At 35.1% G+C, this 13,693-nt stretch overlaps 2 protein-coding genes across 2 annotated transcripts in view; both read left to right on the top strand.

Annotated features, from left to right (window-relative positions):
- The window catches only part of LOC150097961 (uncharacterized), a 52,710-nt gene extending 48,965 nt beyond the window's left edge, over positions 1 to 3,745 (top strand). The window contains exon 5 of the mRNA XM_090406646.1: positions 3,661 to 3,745. Coding sequence (XP_090262772.1) covers positions 3,661 to 3,745 — 85 coding nt within the window. The remainder of the gene's footprint in view (positions 1 to 3,660) is intronic.
- The window catches only part of tweek (transmembrane protein KIAA1109 homolog tweek), a 1,221,702-nt gene continuing 1,211,742 nt past the window's right edge, over positions 3,734 to 13,693 (top strand). Inside the window, 2 exon segments of the mRNA XM_090406645.1 lie at positions 3,734 to 3,896; positions 11,418 to 11,659. Coding sequence (XP_090262771.1) covers positions 3,880 to 3,896; positions 11,418 to 11,659 — 259 coding nt within the window. The 5' untranslated portion in view covers positions 3,734 to 3,879.

Below are 13,693 nucleotides of genomic sequence, written 5' to 3'. Positions count from 1 at the left end.
TATTGTGGTCTTCAGTTCATCGAGAGTGAGTGGTTACAGGGTTCTGATAAACACTGTCCTTGACATATCCTCACAGGACGAAATCGATTGGCATAATATTAGGTGTGCGCGGAGGTCAGGAAATCGGCGCACCACACCCAACCCAACACCCAAAAAATTGCATGTCAAGAAATTTTCAGACAATAAGAGCCCAATGTGGCAGTTCTCCATTATGCTAGAACACTACATTTAACTGATGATCTTCCAACTGGGGTAAGAGATAGAGTTGTAGCATGTCCAGATAGTTCACCGCTGCCACTGTTTTTTCCGCAAATAAAAAGGGTCCCAAAACTTTTGAACATGATAATGCACACCAGACATTCACCTTTGGACTATATCTTTCGAATACTTGAATGGCATAAGGGTTTTGTAATCCCCATATTCTGCAGTTATGACGATGCTTCATCACTAAAAATCCATCTACAAAGGTAATTTTCATCAGCTCCGACTTTGGACAAAACGTTTTGTACAAATTGTAAATGGCGGAGTTTAATATCCTACTGTAAAGCCTGCACAATCTGCTGTTTGTTAAGCATGGAGTTGAGGGCGGTTATTACCAACCCTCCAAACAGGCATTGTTGGTACACCTAACTGCAAAAATTTTCGTCTAGTTGATTTTTTAGGCTTCCATAAAATACTTCCAGGATTCACAGAACATCTTCCTTCAAAGTGCTCGGTCTTTCCGCACATTTTTGGTGCTGAACACTACCAGTCTCTTAAAATTACTTTAAACAATGTCGGATAGCATTATCTAAAGGTGGGTGTTTTCCATACTGAGTTCTGTAATGATATTGAGTTGTGATAACGGACTTTGTTTCGAAAGACCAAATTACACACATTGCTTAACGCTTTTGAAGGTATGACATCATATAATCTCCCAGACATCAATGCCCTGATTTGCCAAATTAAATTCTTTGAGCTGCACTTTCATATTCTGTAAGCAGTTTTATTTTGTTCTTTCTGGTTTGAAAATTATAGGCCAAGGAAATCCCGACATTAATTTAGAATGACTCTGCACTTTAAATTCTACAACTCTGTAAATAGCAAGCCTATGTAGCTCTGTGGAAAAAGTGCTGTTTTTCTCCTCAGCCCTAGTTTGACTAAAAAACAACCTAGGTTCAGTTCTAGTTGCCGAATGAATGAGTTTTTTCTAAACATTTCTTCGAACGGTTCCTCAGTTAGTTGAACTCCGCCATGGGCAAAGGGCTTTTCGTCAAAACGCTTGTTTGCCGTTTCTTTACTGGATGCTGCTTAAAACTAGTGACAGTCTTGGACCAGCTATCTCTGATTGGTTACCATTAAGGATGGAACTGCCCGCACAGGGTCCTATCTATCTATCCAAAAGATAGATAGGGCTAAAATGACCATGGCTAATCCCTATAAGGTGTTAACTGATTTTTGTATTAAATAAATTAATATAATTATTTATTCATGCTGAATTTCCATATATACTCTTGTTCCCATGTGTTGAATTGAAATCTTCATGGAAGACCGTTTTCAGTAGTTTCAACTGATGCTTTTGCAAATATAACGTTACTGTCTTTCGCCTTCTCAACAGAACTGTTATCAAAAAAAAAAAAAAAGCAGCTAACTCCTTTTTATTCCAGTATAGGGAGTAGACGAGTCTGTTTTAAGTCCTATCTAACTTCTGGAGACTGAGTGGGAAGCTCAATCCCCATTGGTAGCCAATCAGAGATAGCTGGCTGAAGGCCATTATTAATTAAGTGGAATGCAGTGAAGAGATGGCTAACAAGTTTCCTATATCGTGCTACCTAACCCTAACACAATATATATATATTTTTTGATGTCTGAAAATAGAGTGGGTTCTCTGGTCAATTTTCTTGAGTTTAGGGATGTTAAAGCCAATTTGCGGGAGAAAAAACCTGATTATCCGTGCCAGAGCTCGACTAATTAGGAAACCGTTCGATAGAACAGTCCGAACTCGTGACAGTTTTTCTTCGTGCGGTTTAGCACTGAGGACTTCCACTGAGCCACCAACACCGAGATCTGTTATTATTATTATTATTATTATTATTATTATTATTATTATTATTATTATTATTTGTAGTAGTAGTAGTAGTATTAGTAGTATGAGAAACCTTCAGGAAGTCTACGGGTTTCTTGAATTTACGGACGATAAACCCGAGTTTCCGTGAGGAAAACCCGCTAGCTCTTGCCAAGGATCGACTAACTCTGGAACCGGTCGAAAAAAGGCTTAGAAACAGTTCCTCTAGTCGGCGACTAGATTCGAACGCCTTTCATCGTGTGGTCAAGCGCTGTAGAGTGCAAGCTCCACTTCTACTGAGCTACACAGGCTCTCCCAAGCAAATGTTTTATAAATCAATCCATATTCTCCAATTTATTTAACAGTCTTCCATGCTGCATTCTGTCAAAAGCCTTAGCAAAATCGAAAAGTGTCTATTCTCCTGGTGTATCTATTCTTCTTGTCCACCTCAATGGTTACATTTTATAGAACGTGAAAACGTTGCTAAAAAATTACCTTCCATTTGCAAATCCATGGTGTTCATCGCAAATTAGATATTCTCTTTCAACCCCTTTGAAAGTGAGCCCTGACCAACTTTTCCAAAATTTTCACCACCATTCCTGAGATACTGATTGGTCGATAGTTGGATACATCGGTCTTTGCACCACCCTTGTGCAATGGGATTATCATATATTCTTTCCACTCCTGTGGAATATTCCCTGTTCTGAGACTCAAATTATTTAGCCTGGTGCCCTCGTGTTGATATTCCATCTGTTCCTATTGCTGAATTCTTGTTCACTCTGTGCAATATCTCTAATACCTCCTCCTCATACAGCTGAGTCTTTTCACCCAGTGAAGTGGTAGCAGTGAGTTCAATGTTGCATACACCATGTTGATAGCTTTTAGCAAAATGGGCATTCATTAGATGAACAACCTCTTTTGCATTTGTCACCCATACTCAATTTGCATCCAGTAGAGTTATTCTTTCATATTCATTATTTCTTTTACTTGCATCATATCTATAGAATTATCTGGGGTTGAGTTTAGTTTGCAGAGCCAGTGTTTTTCATGCTCAGCTTTCCATACAAGTATGACTCCTCTGGCGTTTTTGCTAGAAAAAATATCATTGTGCGATGTGAAGGCATTAAATTAACATCGATTTCGATGGAAAGAATAACTTTAGAAAACATTTTAAACTTTTAAATTAGATTAGATTAAATTAAATTAATTGATTAAGTATATTACTTGGTATAAATGACAGTTTCCGCGCTGTTAGCCTAGCGGCTATGCGCTTCGCAACCAATATTTCTGGGGAGGAGTGTCCTAGGTTCGATTCCCGTGGGTGACTTGAGGAGCTGAAGGATCTTCCTCAGCAATAGCCAAGTTAGCCGATCTTGGGCGTGGACAGTAGAGTTTTTCACTCCAGTTTATCCTGGGGTTTTTCATCCCTCAAAGTAGGCAAACCAGCTTTGAGAACTCAATACTACAGTCATAGGATACACCGGAGCTTAGGGCTGACCACCTTAATATCCTGTGAACGGTCTGAGGTCCGATGATTAATAAACCCTCGACCAGAGGGGAAGGAAGATGAGATGAGATAAATGACAGTTTATATTGATTAGTTTATTCTATTATAGTGGTTTTTCTATTTGCATAGCGGCGCTTCGGTTGGGAATCATGGTGGCCGTACGTAGTAATCGTAAATTGGAATGTACTTCTTAAGTATATGCATTGGATTTTATCATTGCGTGCTGTGCAGAATGGGTAATTATTTTCTCGCAAGGTGATATTATCCACAAAAAAATAACATAATCAAAAATAAACAAACAAACAAAAAAGAAACGTCACGTGTAGTTATGGATGAAGTGACTTTGTAAGTTTATTTTGACATATTAAATCAGAATTTTAAAGAAACAGTTGTATGGTGTATTTATTATTATTATTCTATATAATGAAATGAAAACCCTAATAGATACCCAGTTGTACAAGTCTTTACTTTTAGTAAATAAATGAAGAGTTTTTCAAATCTGCACTCCCCCCCCCCCCTCACATTACCTATATATTTAAATCAAACGCTGAATTAAAAAAAAAAAAAACAATTTATTATTTACATTAACTCTTCTGGAAGCGAAAACTGATCGAGAGAGAGATTGATGCCTTTAACAATTACTCACATTATGTTACAACACATTAATAAGAAGTATACATATATTACAAAAGCCCACATACGTTATGGAAAATCCATGCTACCTGCAACATATCCATTATAGAAAGTTCACATATATATATATATATTTTAAAAATGTTTAGCAATTCTCGTGTTACTTGAGAGACAAACTCTGAATCTTTAATAGTAATAACAAACAAAAATCATGAACTTATTATTATGAGGGGGGTTGGAAAGTTCTGATAAACACCTAGAACAAAAATGATATTAAAGCAACTGTTATATCAGAACTTTTCAGACCCCCCCTCGTATTATTTATTTATTTATTTATTTATTAAATACAGATATGTGTGTTTTTTGTAGATTTTACACTATTTTATCATCATGAATTGTTAAAATTATAAATTATTTATTTAAATTGTAAAAGCATACCAACTATTAAAACAAATAAATAATTTCAGGATGAAATTTTGTTACAGCATCCTCCATGCCTTCATATTAAGAACACTGTAACATACTTTGTTAGAATTTTTACTTGCATTCATATCTTTGAACTTAGATTTTTTTTTTCTTTTCCTAAATTACACCACATTTAAAAGATAGAATTTGTAAAACAAGGATTACTTTTATAGTTATGTGTATGATTTAAAAGTGTCAAGCATTGAAATAACCCTACTCTAGTAAATACTGAGGTAAAGTCTGCTTTTATTGCTTTGGATGTGAAATAAGGAAGTTAAAAATTGGACCTCTCAATTGCTGAACATTTTATAAACTTAATTTGATTCAGTGGATAGGAAAAAGCCAGTGTGATTTATGAAGTGCCCATGATTTATAAGAGAACAAATTTTCGTGTGTCAGATTGTTACTTCTCATTTTGGATGTTTCTGGATTTTCTCTGTAAAACAAAGCATTTGATATCACACCCTGGAATTTGCTATAAGAATAGCACTTCACTCTTGAGACCATCCAGCTCCTACTCTATAATTGCAAAATATTTCAGAAATGGCAGACCTTTTTGTTTCTGGTATGGATAGGAAGGTGTTAGTTTATAAAGTTATCAACAAACCTCACCTGATTGAATAGAAGGAATTATTGGTAAGTTTAGAGATCTGAATTTATCTAAACAGCCATCTGAACTGCTCCAATCTCATGTTGAGCAGTGGAGTTATTAACACCAGGAATAAACATTTCTGCTTTTAAAATAGGACCAAAACTCCTACCTTTACATTTTCATATAAAAGTATGGAGTTTGTTACTGCCATGACATTGGACTTTTTTTTTTTTTTTTTTTGAAGAAATTAAGTTATTGAATAGAAAGATGTTTATCATTTATTCCAAAACAAGCCTAAAAGTAGTCTTGATGCATTATCATAATGAGAAGATTTTCACATTTTTTTGTTCATGCAATAAATATGAAACTCTTTCAAAACGTTTTTTAAGTAGATGTCAGAAATAAGGTACAAGGACTATCACTGTAATATTTCTAGCAATTAAAAAATAATTGCATCACTGCCAGATCCACTTGGGAGAGTTATAAACATTGTTGTTCATTGCGCTTATTATACAGCAAAATGAGAGAATGTTAAGTCAGAAAATCTCTCTCGAAAAACCAAAATAAATAAAATAAAAATTAAAAAATTATAAAATGAATAAATATATACCAGGAAGAGAAAACATAAAATTTATGTTCCTTTTTTGATTGTCTAAGATAATTAGTGTAAACATCACTTCATGTTGAACTGAATTTTACGAAAAACTTTTTTGTAAAGCACTGAACAAAAATAGACCCACATTCTATTATATTACAGCAGTTGCGAATTCAACCTTTAAGAGAATGAAAAATATACCAACTCCAAGAGAAATAAGCAAAAATAAACTGCATTAAGAATAAATTAATGTTTTATTTGGTCTGCTTTTCTCTACAGAGCAGAAACATGAACAATAAACAAAAAAAGATATTATCTGACCTCTATTGAATCAAAAGGCTCATTATGGGAGATCTAATTTCTCATGCAAAATGATCATTGAACCGTGTCTTAAACACACTCACAGTTTCTGCACTCACCACACTTTTAGGCAATGCATTCCACTCACCAATCATTTTCCATGCACGTAACTTGCTTCTCACTTCCCTGCTCACACTATCCTTATACAGCTTGCAGTGATGGCCTCTAGTTTTACCCTTGCCTCCCTCTACTTTATGAAAAATCTTCTCCACATTAATCTGGTAACAACCTCTCATCAATTAATATAACCCAATCATATCACCTCTTCTATTCACAAGGTTCTGTAAGTTGTATTTCCTCAATATCTCCTCGTAACTGATATCCCATACAACTGACTAACTTAGTAAATCTTTTATTTTCCCTCTCTGAGACATCCTCCAGAAAACCAGGCAACCAAATGTGTGCACAGTAGTCCATATGTTGCCTGATCAAAGCCTTATACAAGAGAACCATAATCTCTTTGCTTCAGCATGTCAATGTGCTCCTCATTATTGCCATAATCTTGATGTTCTTACAATTTCAGCAATGTGACCCCTAAACTTTAAATCTCTGTCCACAATCACTTTCATATCTTTTATTTCCTCCATGTCCTTCAAATTTTCTTCATTAATTGCATAATGTGCATCCCAACCTTGCCTACGAAATTTCAAGCCTTTGCACTTTGCAACATTAAACTGATAGTTTTACTGATTTTCCCACTCACATAATCTGTTCAGATCCTCCTACAAGGCCACAGTGTCTGCTCTACTTCTCATAACTTTTTTCCCAGCTTTGCTTAATCGGCAAACAGCTGTTCATCTTCAGTTAAGCCAGTCCCAATGTTACTAACATATAATTTAAACAATAATGGTCTGAAAACAGACCCCCCACGAATGCCAATCTTCCTCCATACACAAGCTGCTGAACCTGTCTGACAGCCAATCTGCTATCCAACTTGCTAGTCTGTTACCTAATCCCATCTGTTTTAATTTAGCTACTAGCTTGTCATGTGGCAGTCTATCAAAAGCCTTTGAAAAATCCAAGTGCAACCATACATGCATCTCCTTTATTGAGTGAATTTGTCACCTTGTTGTAATATGCAAGCAGATTGCTGAAACATGACTTCACCTTAAGAAATCCATGCTGACCATCATAAAGAATATTGCTATTATCAATCTATTTCGAAATCATAGTCCTCACCAACTTCTCTAACACCTCTCTAATAACAACTCCAGACACAGAGATGAGCCTATAATTTGTAGCCTCAGTCTTATTCCCTCCTTCCCTCCTTGTTAAGTGGAACCAATTTTCCCCTTCTTCCATCATTCCTTTGGGAAATGCCCTGTTCTGAGACTCATGATAAAAAGGTGTGGCAGAGGTGCCAGTAATTCCATAGAGCATTCCTTCATGACATATGGCAATATACCATCCAGTCTTATTGCCATATTAACATCAAGTTTACACAATTCCTCAATTTCCTACTCATTCACCATCAGTCCATCCTCAACCATACATTTTTCAGCTTCTCCTGCAGTTGCCTTCATGAGAATGAAATATGCTGATAAACTGATCATTGAATACTTTAACTATATCCTCTGCATTGGTTACCAATCTGCCAGTATCATCAACTAGCATCATCCTGTCATAGTTATTTTTGGTTCTACTTGCCACATTTTGAAAGCACTCACCAGCATTTTTCTTAGCTTGATTGGCTAAGTTCTTATATTACATTTTTTCTGCCATTACGAAATGCGTCACCTTCCTGGCGTGCTGTTTGTACTCTTCATGCAACTTTTCATTACCAACAACTTGTGTTGCCCTCAACAGTGCCTCCTCCTTTTTCTTCCCAATTTCATGCTTAATCTCTCAATTCATTCAATTTATTCCTATCTGTTTAGCCTTTTCACCTTTGTAATACATTCACACATTGCTACCCTTAAATTGTTCTTCATCAATGCTCATACAGCATCTATATCCTTCTCACTAATTCTTTCCATGCTATAGCTCCCAATTGTCTCTGAAGCTTTCCATAATTATCAGCCTTGTAATTCTACACATATTATCTCTTCTTTATTGAAGTTCTCATGTGACTGGCTGCAATCCAGGTGATCACTTCATGGTCATTCTCACCACCCAGGGGAAGATTAGGCACTCCATTCACAATCACATTCTCTGATATGAGGATTGTTGTGAAGATAGTAGTACTGATGCTTTTGAGATATTGATATGCAGAAGAGCAATGAAGATCTCATGGATCCAAAAGAGAATAAATGAAGTTTAAGAGATGATGGGTACCAAAATGGAATTAATAAAGAAAATCTAGAAAAGAAAAATATATTATCATCAAATTACTGATATATACCCTCAAGTGGTGTACAGGATATTGTGATAGTACTACATGAAAAAGTTACACCATTACTAACTTCCAATCAACAATTTTCCTTCAAATTAATCTGTTATCTGTCAATATTCCAACATTATCAGATCTTATATTTCTGTCTTTTGAGACACTTTTTACTGTATCAGTCCATCTACATCTTGGTTTTCCTCTGGTATTTTTCCTGCCAACCTGGCAGAGAACACTTGCTTTCTAATCTTTCCTCTTCCATTTTGTTTAAGACCATATCACCTGACATTATCTCTGCAAACACATTCCTGGATGCTAACAATGTTAAGTTCTTTTCTAATATCCTCATTTTTAATAAAATATTACCATTAATGCCATCTGTTCACGCCCCTAATCTTTCTCACAGGTATGAGAGTCTGTGGTCTCTAGTCTTTGGTCAAGTGTTGTTTTATTTGTAATATATCTCTCAGATCTATAAGATAAAATTGGTTTGAATGTCATCTTATATATAATTTTTGTGTTTTGAAAAAAAAAAAAGGCTTTATGGAGGCAACATAAGATGAGTGGTAATAATCAATTCCATTAGGAATACAAAGAACAGGCAAGGAGGCTAACTCGGTTGGTAAGAGTAGCAAAAGTTCAGTATGAGCAGCAGTTAGCTAATGAAGTCAAAAAAAAAAAAAATCCAGGGAGTTCTTTTGATATATAGCTAGAAAAAATAAGAATGTTTATGGTAGGATGACATTGATAGGAGAAAATGGTATAAGGACAACTGCTTCATAAGATTTAGTTGAGATATGTAATGAGCAATTCATAAAGATCTTTCATCATTGTGAATGTGACATCATGCAGAGCTTGAGAGCAGTGGATGAGGAGAGAGTGACTGTGAGTGATGAAGAGATATATGGAGAATTAAGCAAACTTGATATTAATAAGGATGTGGGATGATAATATATCACTGCATATTTTGAAGGAATGTGCCAGGGAGTTGGCATCTCTCTTGATATATTTGTTTATTATGTGTGTTACATTGAGTCAAGCAGTGGCGCACCCAGAGGGGGGGGGGAAGGGGCCCGGGCACCCCCAAAGAAAAGGAAAAAACACTAGAAAAATTTCCAAAAATCTTTTCCTAATTAAAATTCATTTTTTTTATTTATGTTGTGTGCTACTTATGAATTAGCGATCACTGCAGCTGCTCAGTTATGCAATGTGTAGTGTGTATTCGCAAAACGTCTATTCAACTCCCCCCCCCCTAAAGGTTAAATACTGAGCGCTCGGCCCCCTCCAAGATTAAATCCTGAGTGTGCCACTGGAGTCAAGTTCCAAAGGAGTGGAAGGAAGGCAATATTGTAATGCTTGATAAAAGAAGTGACAGAAGTCAAGCTTCAAATTATAGGCAGATCTGTGTGTCAGGTATTGTGGTTAAAGTGTTGAAAAGACTGGCAAGAATCAGGATCCAGAATTGAGTTGACAACAATGGTATTATTTTTGATGGACAGCATAGATTTGCCAAAGGGAGGTCATGTTTTAATAACCCACTTACTTATTATAATAAACGTCAGCGGCAGTATTGGATGCTGGAGATGGATACATAGTAGTATACTTAAACTCTGCAAAAGCTTTTGATAGATTACCACAGGGCAAGTTGGATATTAGACTAGTGCATTGGATTGGAGATTGGCTGTCTGGTCAGTATCAACAAGTTGTGTATAGGGAGCAATATCCCAGAAGAAGAAGAAGAAAGTCACTAGTGGTGTGCCTGAGGGGTCTGTTGTAGGGCCATTGCTGTTTAACCTGTATGTTAATAATATTGGAGAAGAGTTGAATGGGGATATTTAGTTGTTTGCAAATGATGTAAAGTTTGGACAAACTATGAGGAGTAGAGCAGATGTTGTGGCCTTACAAGAAGATTTGAATAGACTGAGAATAGACATGGAGTGGGAATGCCAGTTCATAGCTGCAAAATGTAAGATTTTAATATTTGGAAAACAAAAATGGGATGTAGAATTTACTCTTGGTGAGGATATATTGTTAGAGGTGGAGGAAATTTTGGGGTGATGGTGGATAAGGATCCGAAATTTAGAGGACATATTTCCAAAATTGTGAGGACAACACAATGAATTCTGGAAATGATGCAGAGGACACTGTTTTAGAGGTAAGGAGATTCCATTGTATATGACTCTGATTAGGCCACATATGGACTACTGTGTACAGATTTGGTCACCTGGTTTTCAAAAAGAATGAAGTGATGTTGGAGAGGGTCTAGAGGCAATTGACAAAAATAGTTTCAGCTCTGGAATGTTGAATATGAAGAAAGGTTGAGACAATCCTTTTTGCAGAGACTAGTGGATAGGAGGAAGAGGGGTGATATGATAGAGACATACAGGTTAGTAAAGGGTTGTTATAGGATTAATGTTGAAGAGGTTTTTCATAAAACGATGGGAAACTGGGGAGAAGAAGAGGTCATCCCTGGAAGCTATACAAGGGCGTGAGCAGGTGGGGGGTGGGTGAGAAGCAGGTTTTTTGTATGGAGAGTTGTGATTGATTGGAATGCATTGCCTGAGAGTGTAGTGTCTGCAGAAAATTTGAATATGTGTAAGGTGTGGTATGACAAAAGGGACCTCCTAGATAAGTTTGTGACTCCATGAGGTCTTGGGATAATAATAATAATAGTAAATGATAAAAAACAGATCGAAAAGCAATAATGAAATTGATTATTTCTTCATATTATCCTTAACAGATGTTAATAATACAGGGACGATAATTATATAGGATAATCCTTTTTTTTTTTTTAAGTTCTCCATCTGAAATGTTGTTGTTCTATATTTGAGTAATACAATTTATTAATTTTATTTATAGATTGTTTAAACAGTTTATTAATTGTTTAAATTTTAGATATGAAGCTTTGAGTACAACATCAGCCATAGCTGCAACAAGTCGAATTCCTGCAGTACCATGGAATACAACAGCTCCCTTGGAGAATTTACCCCTGGACTCCAATTTTGCATGGCTTTTGTGTGCTTTATTTTTAGCTATGAGCTGGGTGATTTATATCACTTACTACAACTCCAGGGTTATAGGATATATACTTACAAAATTACTTAATAGGTTTGTGAAAAAAGGATATATCAAAGTGGGTAAGTTGAGATTTTTGTTTGTGATAGATTAACAATTATTTTTTTTGAATACTGCATTAAAGTAGGATTCATATATTTCACTTTATTAATTTAGTTGATGAAGAGGATGTGTTTGTACTGAACTTATTTAAAAGAAAATGTGCATATTACTTGTTCTCTATTTGATTTTGAGCATTTCATTTTAATGCACACATTTTTTTTTCTTTTTGTATCCATAAGAAAAAGGTAACCACCTCATATAACAAAACAAAAAAGTCATTTTTCAGATATTCCTTCATCAGAGAGAGAGAGAGAGAGAGAAAGAAAGAGAAAAGATAATACACAAAAAAATTAGCTGATGGTATGGCTTATAGGCAGGTTGTAGCCATTCTACAGGTAGTTCCCCACTGTACAGATTAATTTGTTCCTAAGCACAAGCCTAAAGCAGGAATTTATTTTTCCCATAGATTTAATGTTAAAAATAGTGGTTCCATTTTCAGTAATGAAATTTGACCATAGTAATTTAAATAAAGGTAACAAAATTATAGTTTATACTTAAACAATGATTTATTTATCCAAAGACATGGAAACATAGCCTTTAAAATCAAGTAAATTATAATAATAAAGAAATTATATATGTCATACAAATGTTAAAAAATGCTTATTCTTTATTATCATCAAATGCACATTCGTTGAACGCCTTCACTGTTTCTTTTTATGAATGTCAAATTCATTTTGGATTACTAGACAGTATTAATAAGATGGATAAATGTGAAATAAGACAAGACAATGAAAATAAAGAGCAATATAGCCACTCTTTGTAATGTCAGCTTGGTTACTGCTTCGTGTAATGTGAATCAGTGAGATGCTCTCATATACTCGAACGCATGTAGAATAACATGTGCTGTTTGCATTGCTATTTTAATATTTAGCATCTGTTTATTGCAATTAATGTTTATGTTTTTGATTTTTTGTTGATACTTGATAACTTGCCGATCCATGGTACTAGTGTACTATAGGTTGATCAACTGACCAACCTATCATGAATGGGTTCCCCATTAAAAAAAAAAAAAAATAAAATAAAATAAATAAGTAAGAAAGAAAAAAAAAACGTGTAAAGCAGGAACTGCCAGTAGTATATTTTGTCCTTCCTCCACCCATGCTGTATACTTTGTTATCTTTTATTTTTTGTAGTTCCATTTTAGTTTTGCATTCTACATCAGGGATTGGCAAACTATGGCTTGTGAGTTTTATTCAGCCTACTGTGTTTTATTACATGGCCTGCAAGCTAAGGATAATTTTTAAATGAATTTCCTGACAGAATCATGAAATTGCTGTTTCAGTATAGCATAGTGATAATGTGACAGAGCTATTTTTGCTTTACATGTGTAATTGTGCCATTGACCATATGTTACACTCTTATCACTACGTGCAGCTACTGATTCCACTTGCAATCACAGTGTTAACTTGATGATGTTTTGAGTGCCATGTGTTTCTTATTCACATGTATCATGAGTTTACATTGGTGAGTATTGGTACATATTTGTTTTGTATTCAAATTCAGTAACTCAGAAAAGACATTTTCTAAGAGGAAAGTTGTAAAATCTCTTTACTGATTAGCCTCATCTGATGATGATTTGCACTTGATTTTGATGATGGGAACAGAACACTTTGAAACCTAGTTAAGTGCAATTATGTATGATAAAAATAATTCTGTACTCCTTACTAATTTCCCTTTTCACTGAATCTGTTTGTACACCATTATATTTGTGAAGTGCAAAGATATATCATGCACAGCCATTTTTGCTTACACTTGGATAAAGGATTAAATAAGAATATAATTTCTTGGCAACTTTAATTCCTTCATCCATCTCTCATCCAGAGTATTTTAATAATAAGTTAATACACCTTTTTTTTTTGTATGGGAAATAGCTGGATTCTGCATGAATTCAACCATAAAATAAATTTTAAGAAAGCAGGGAACATAGAGAGGTCTGATACAGCCAGAGATAGTAGCTGACTACTGTGCACTTGCTAAACTTTTAGACGATAAAA

This window comes from Typopeltis vanoorti, chromosome 16 (assembly GCF_054136105.1).
Source record: "Typopeltis vanoorti isolate ZY-2024b chromosome 16, IOZ_Tvanoo_1.0, whole genome shotgun sequence".
NCBI lineage: Eukaryota > Metazoa > Arthropoda > Arachnida > Uropygi > Thelyphonidae > Typopeltis > Typopeltis vanoorti.
Note: the sequence above shows the minus strand (reverse complement) of the source record. Positions and strands in the feature narration are given on the sequence as shown.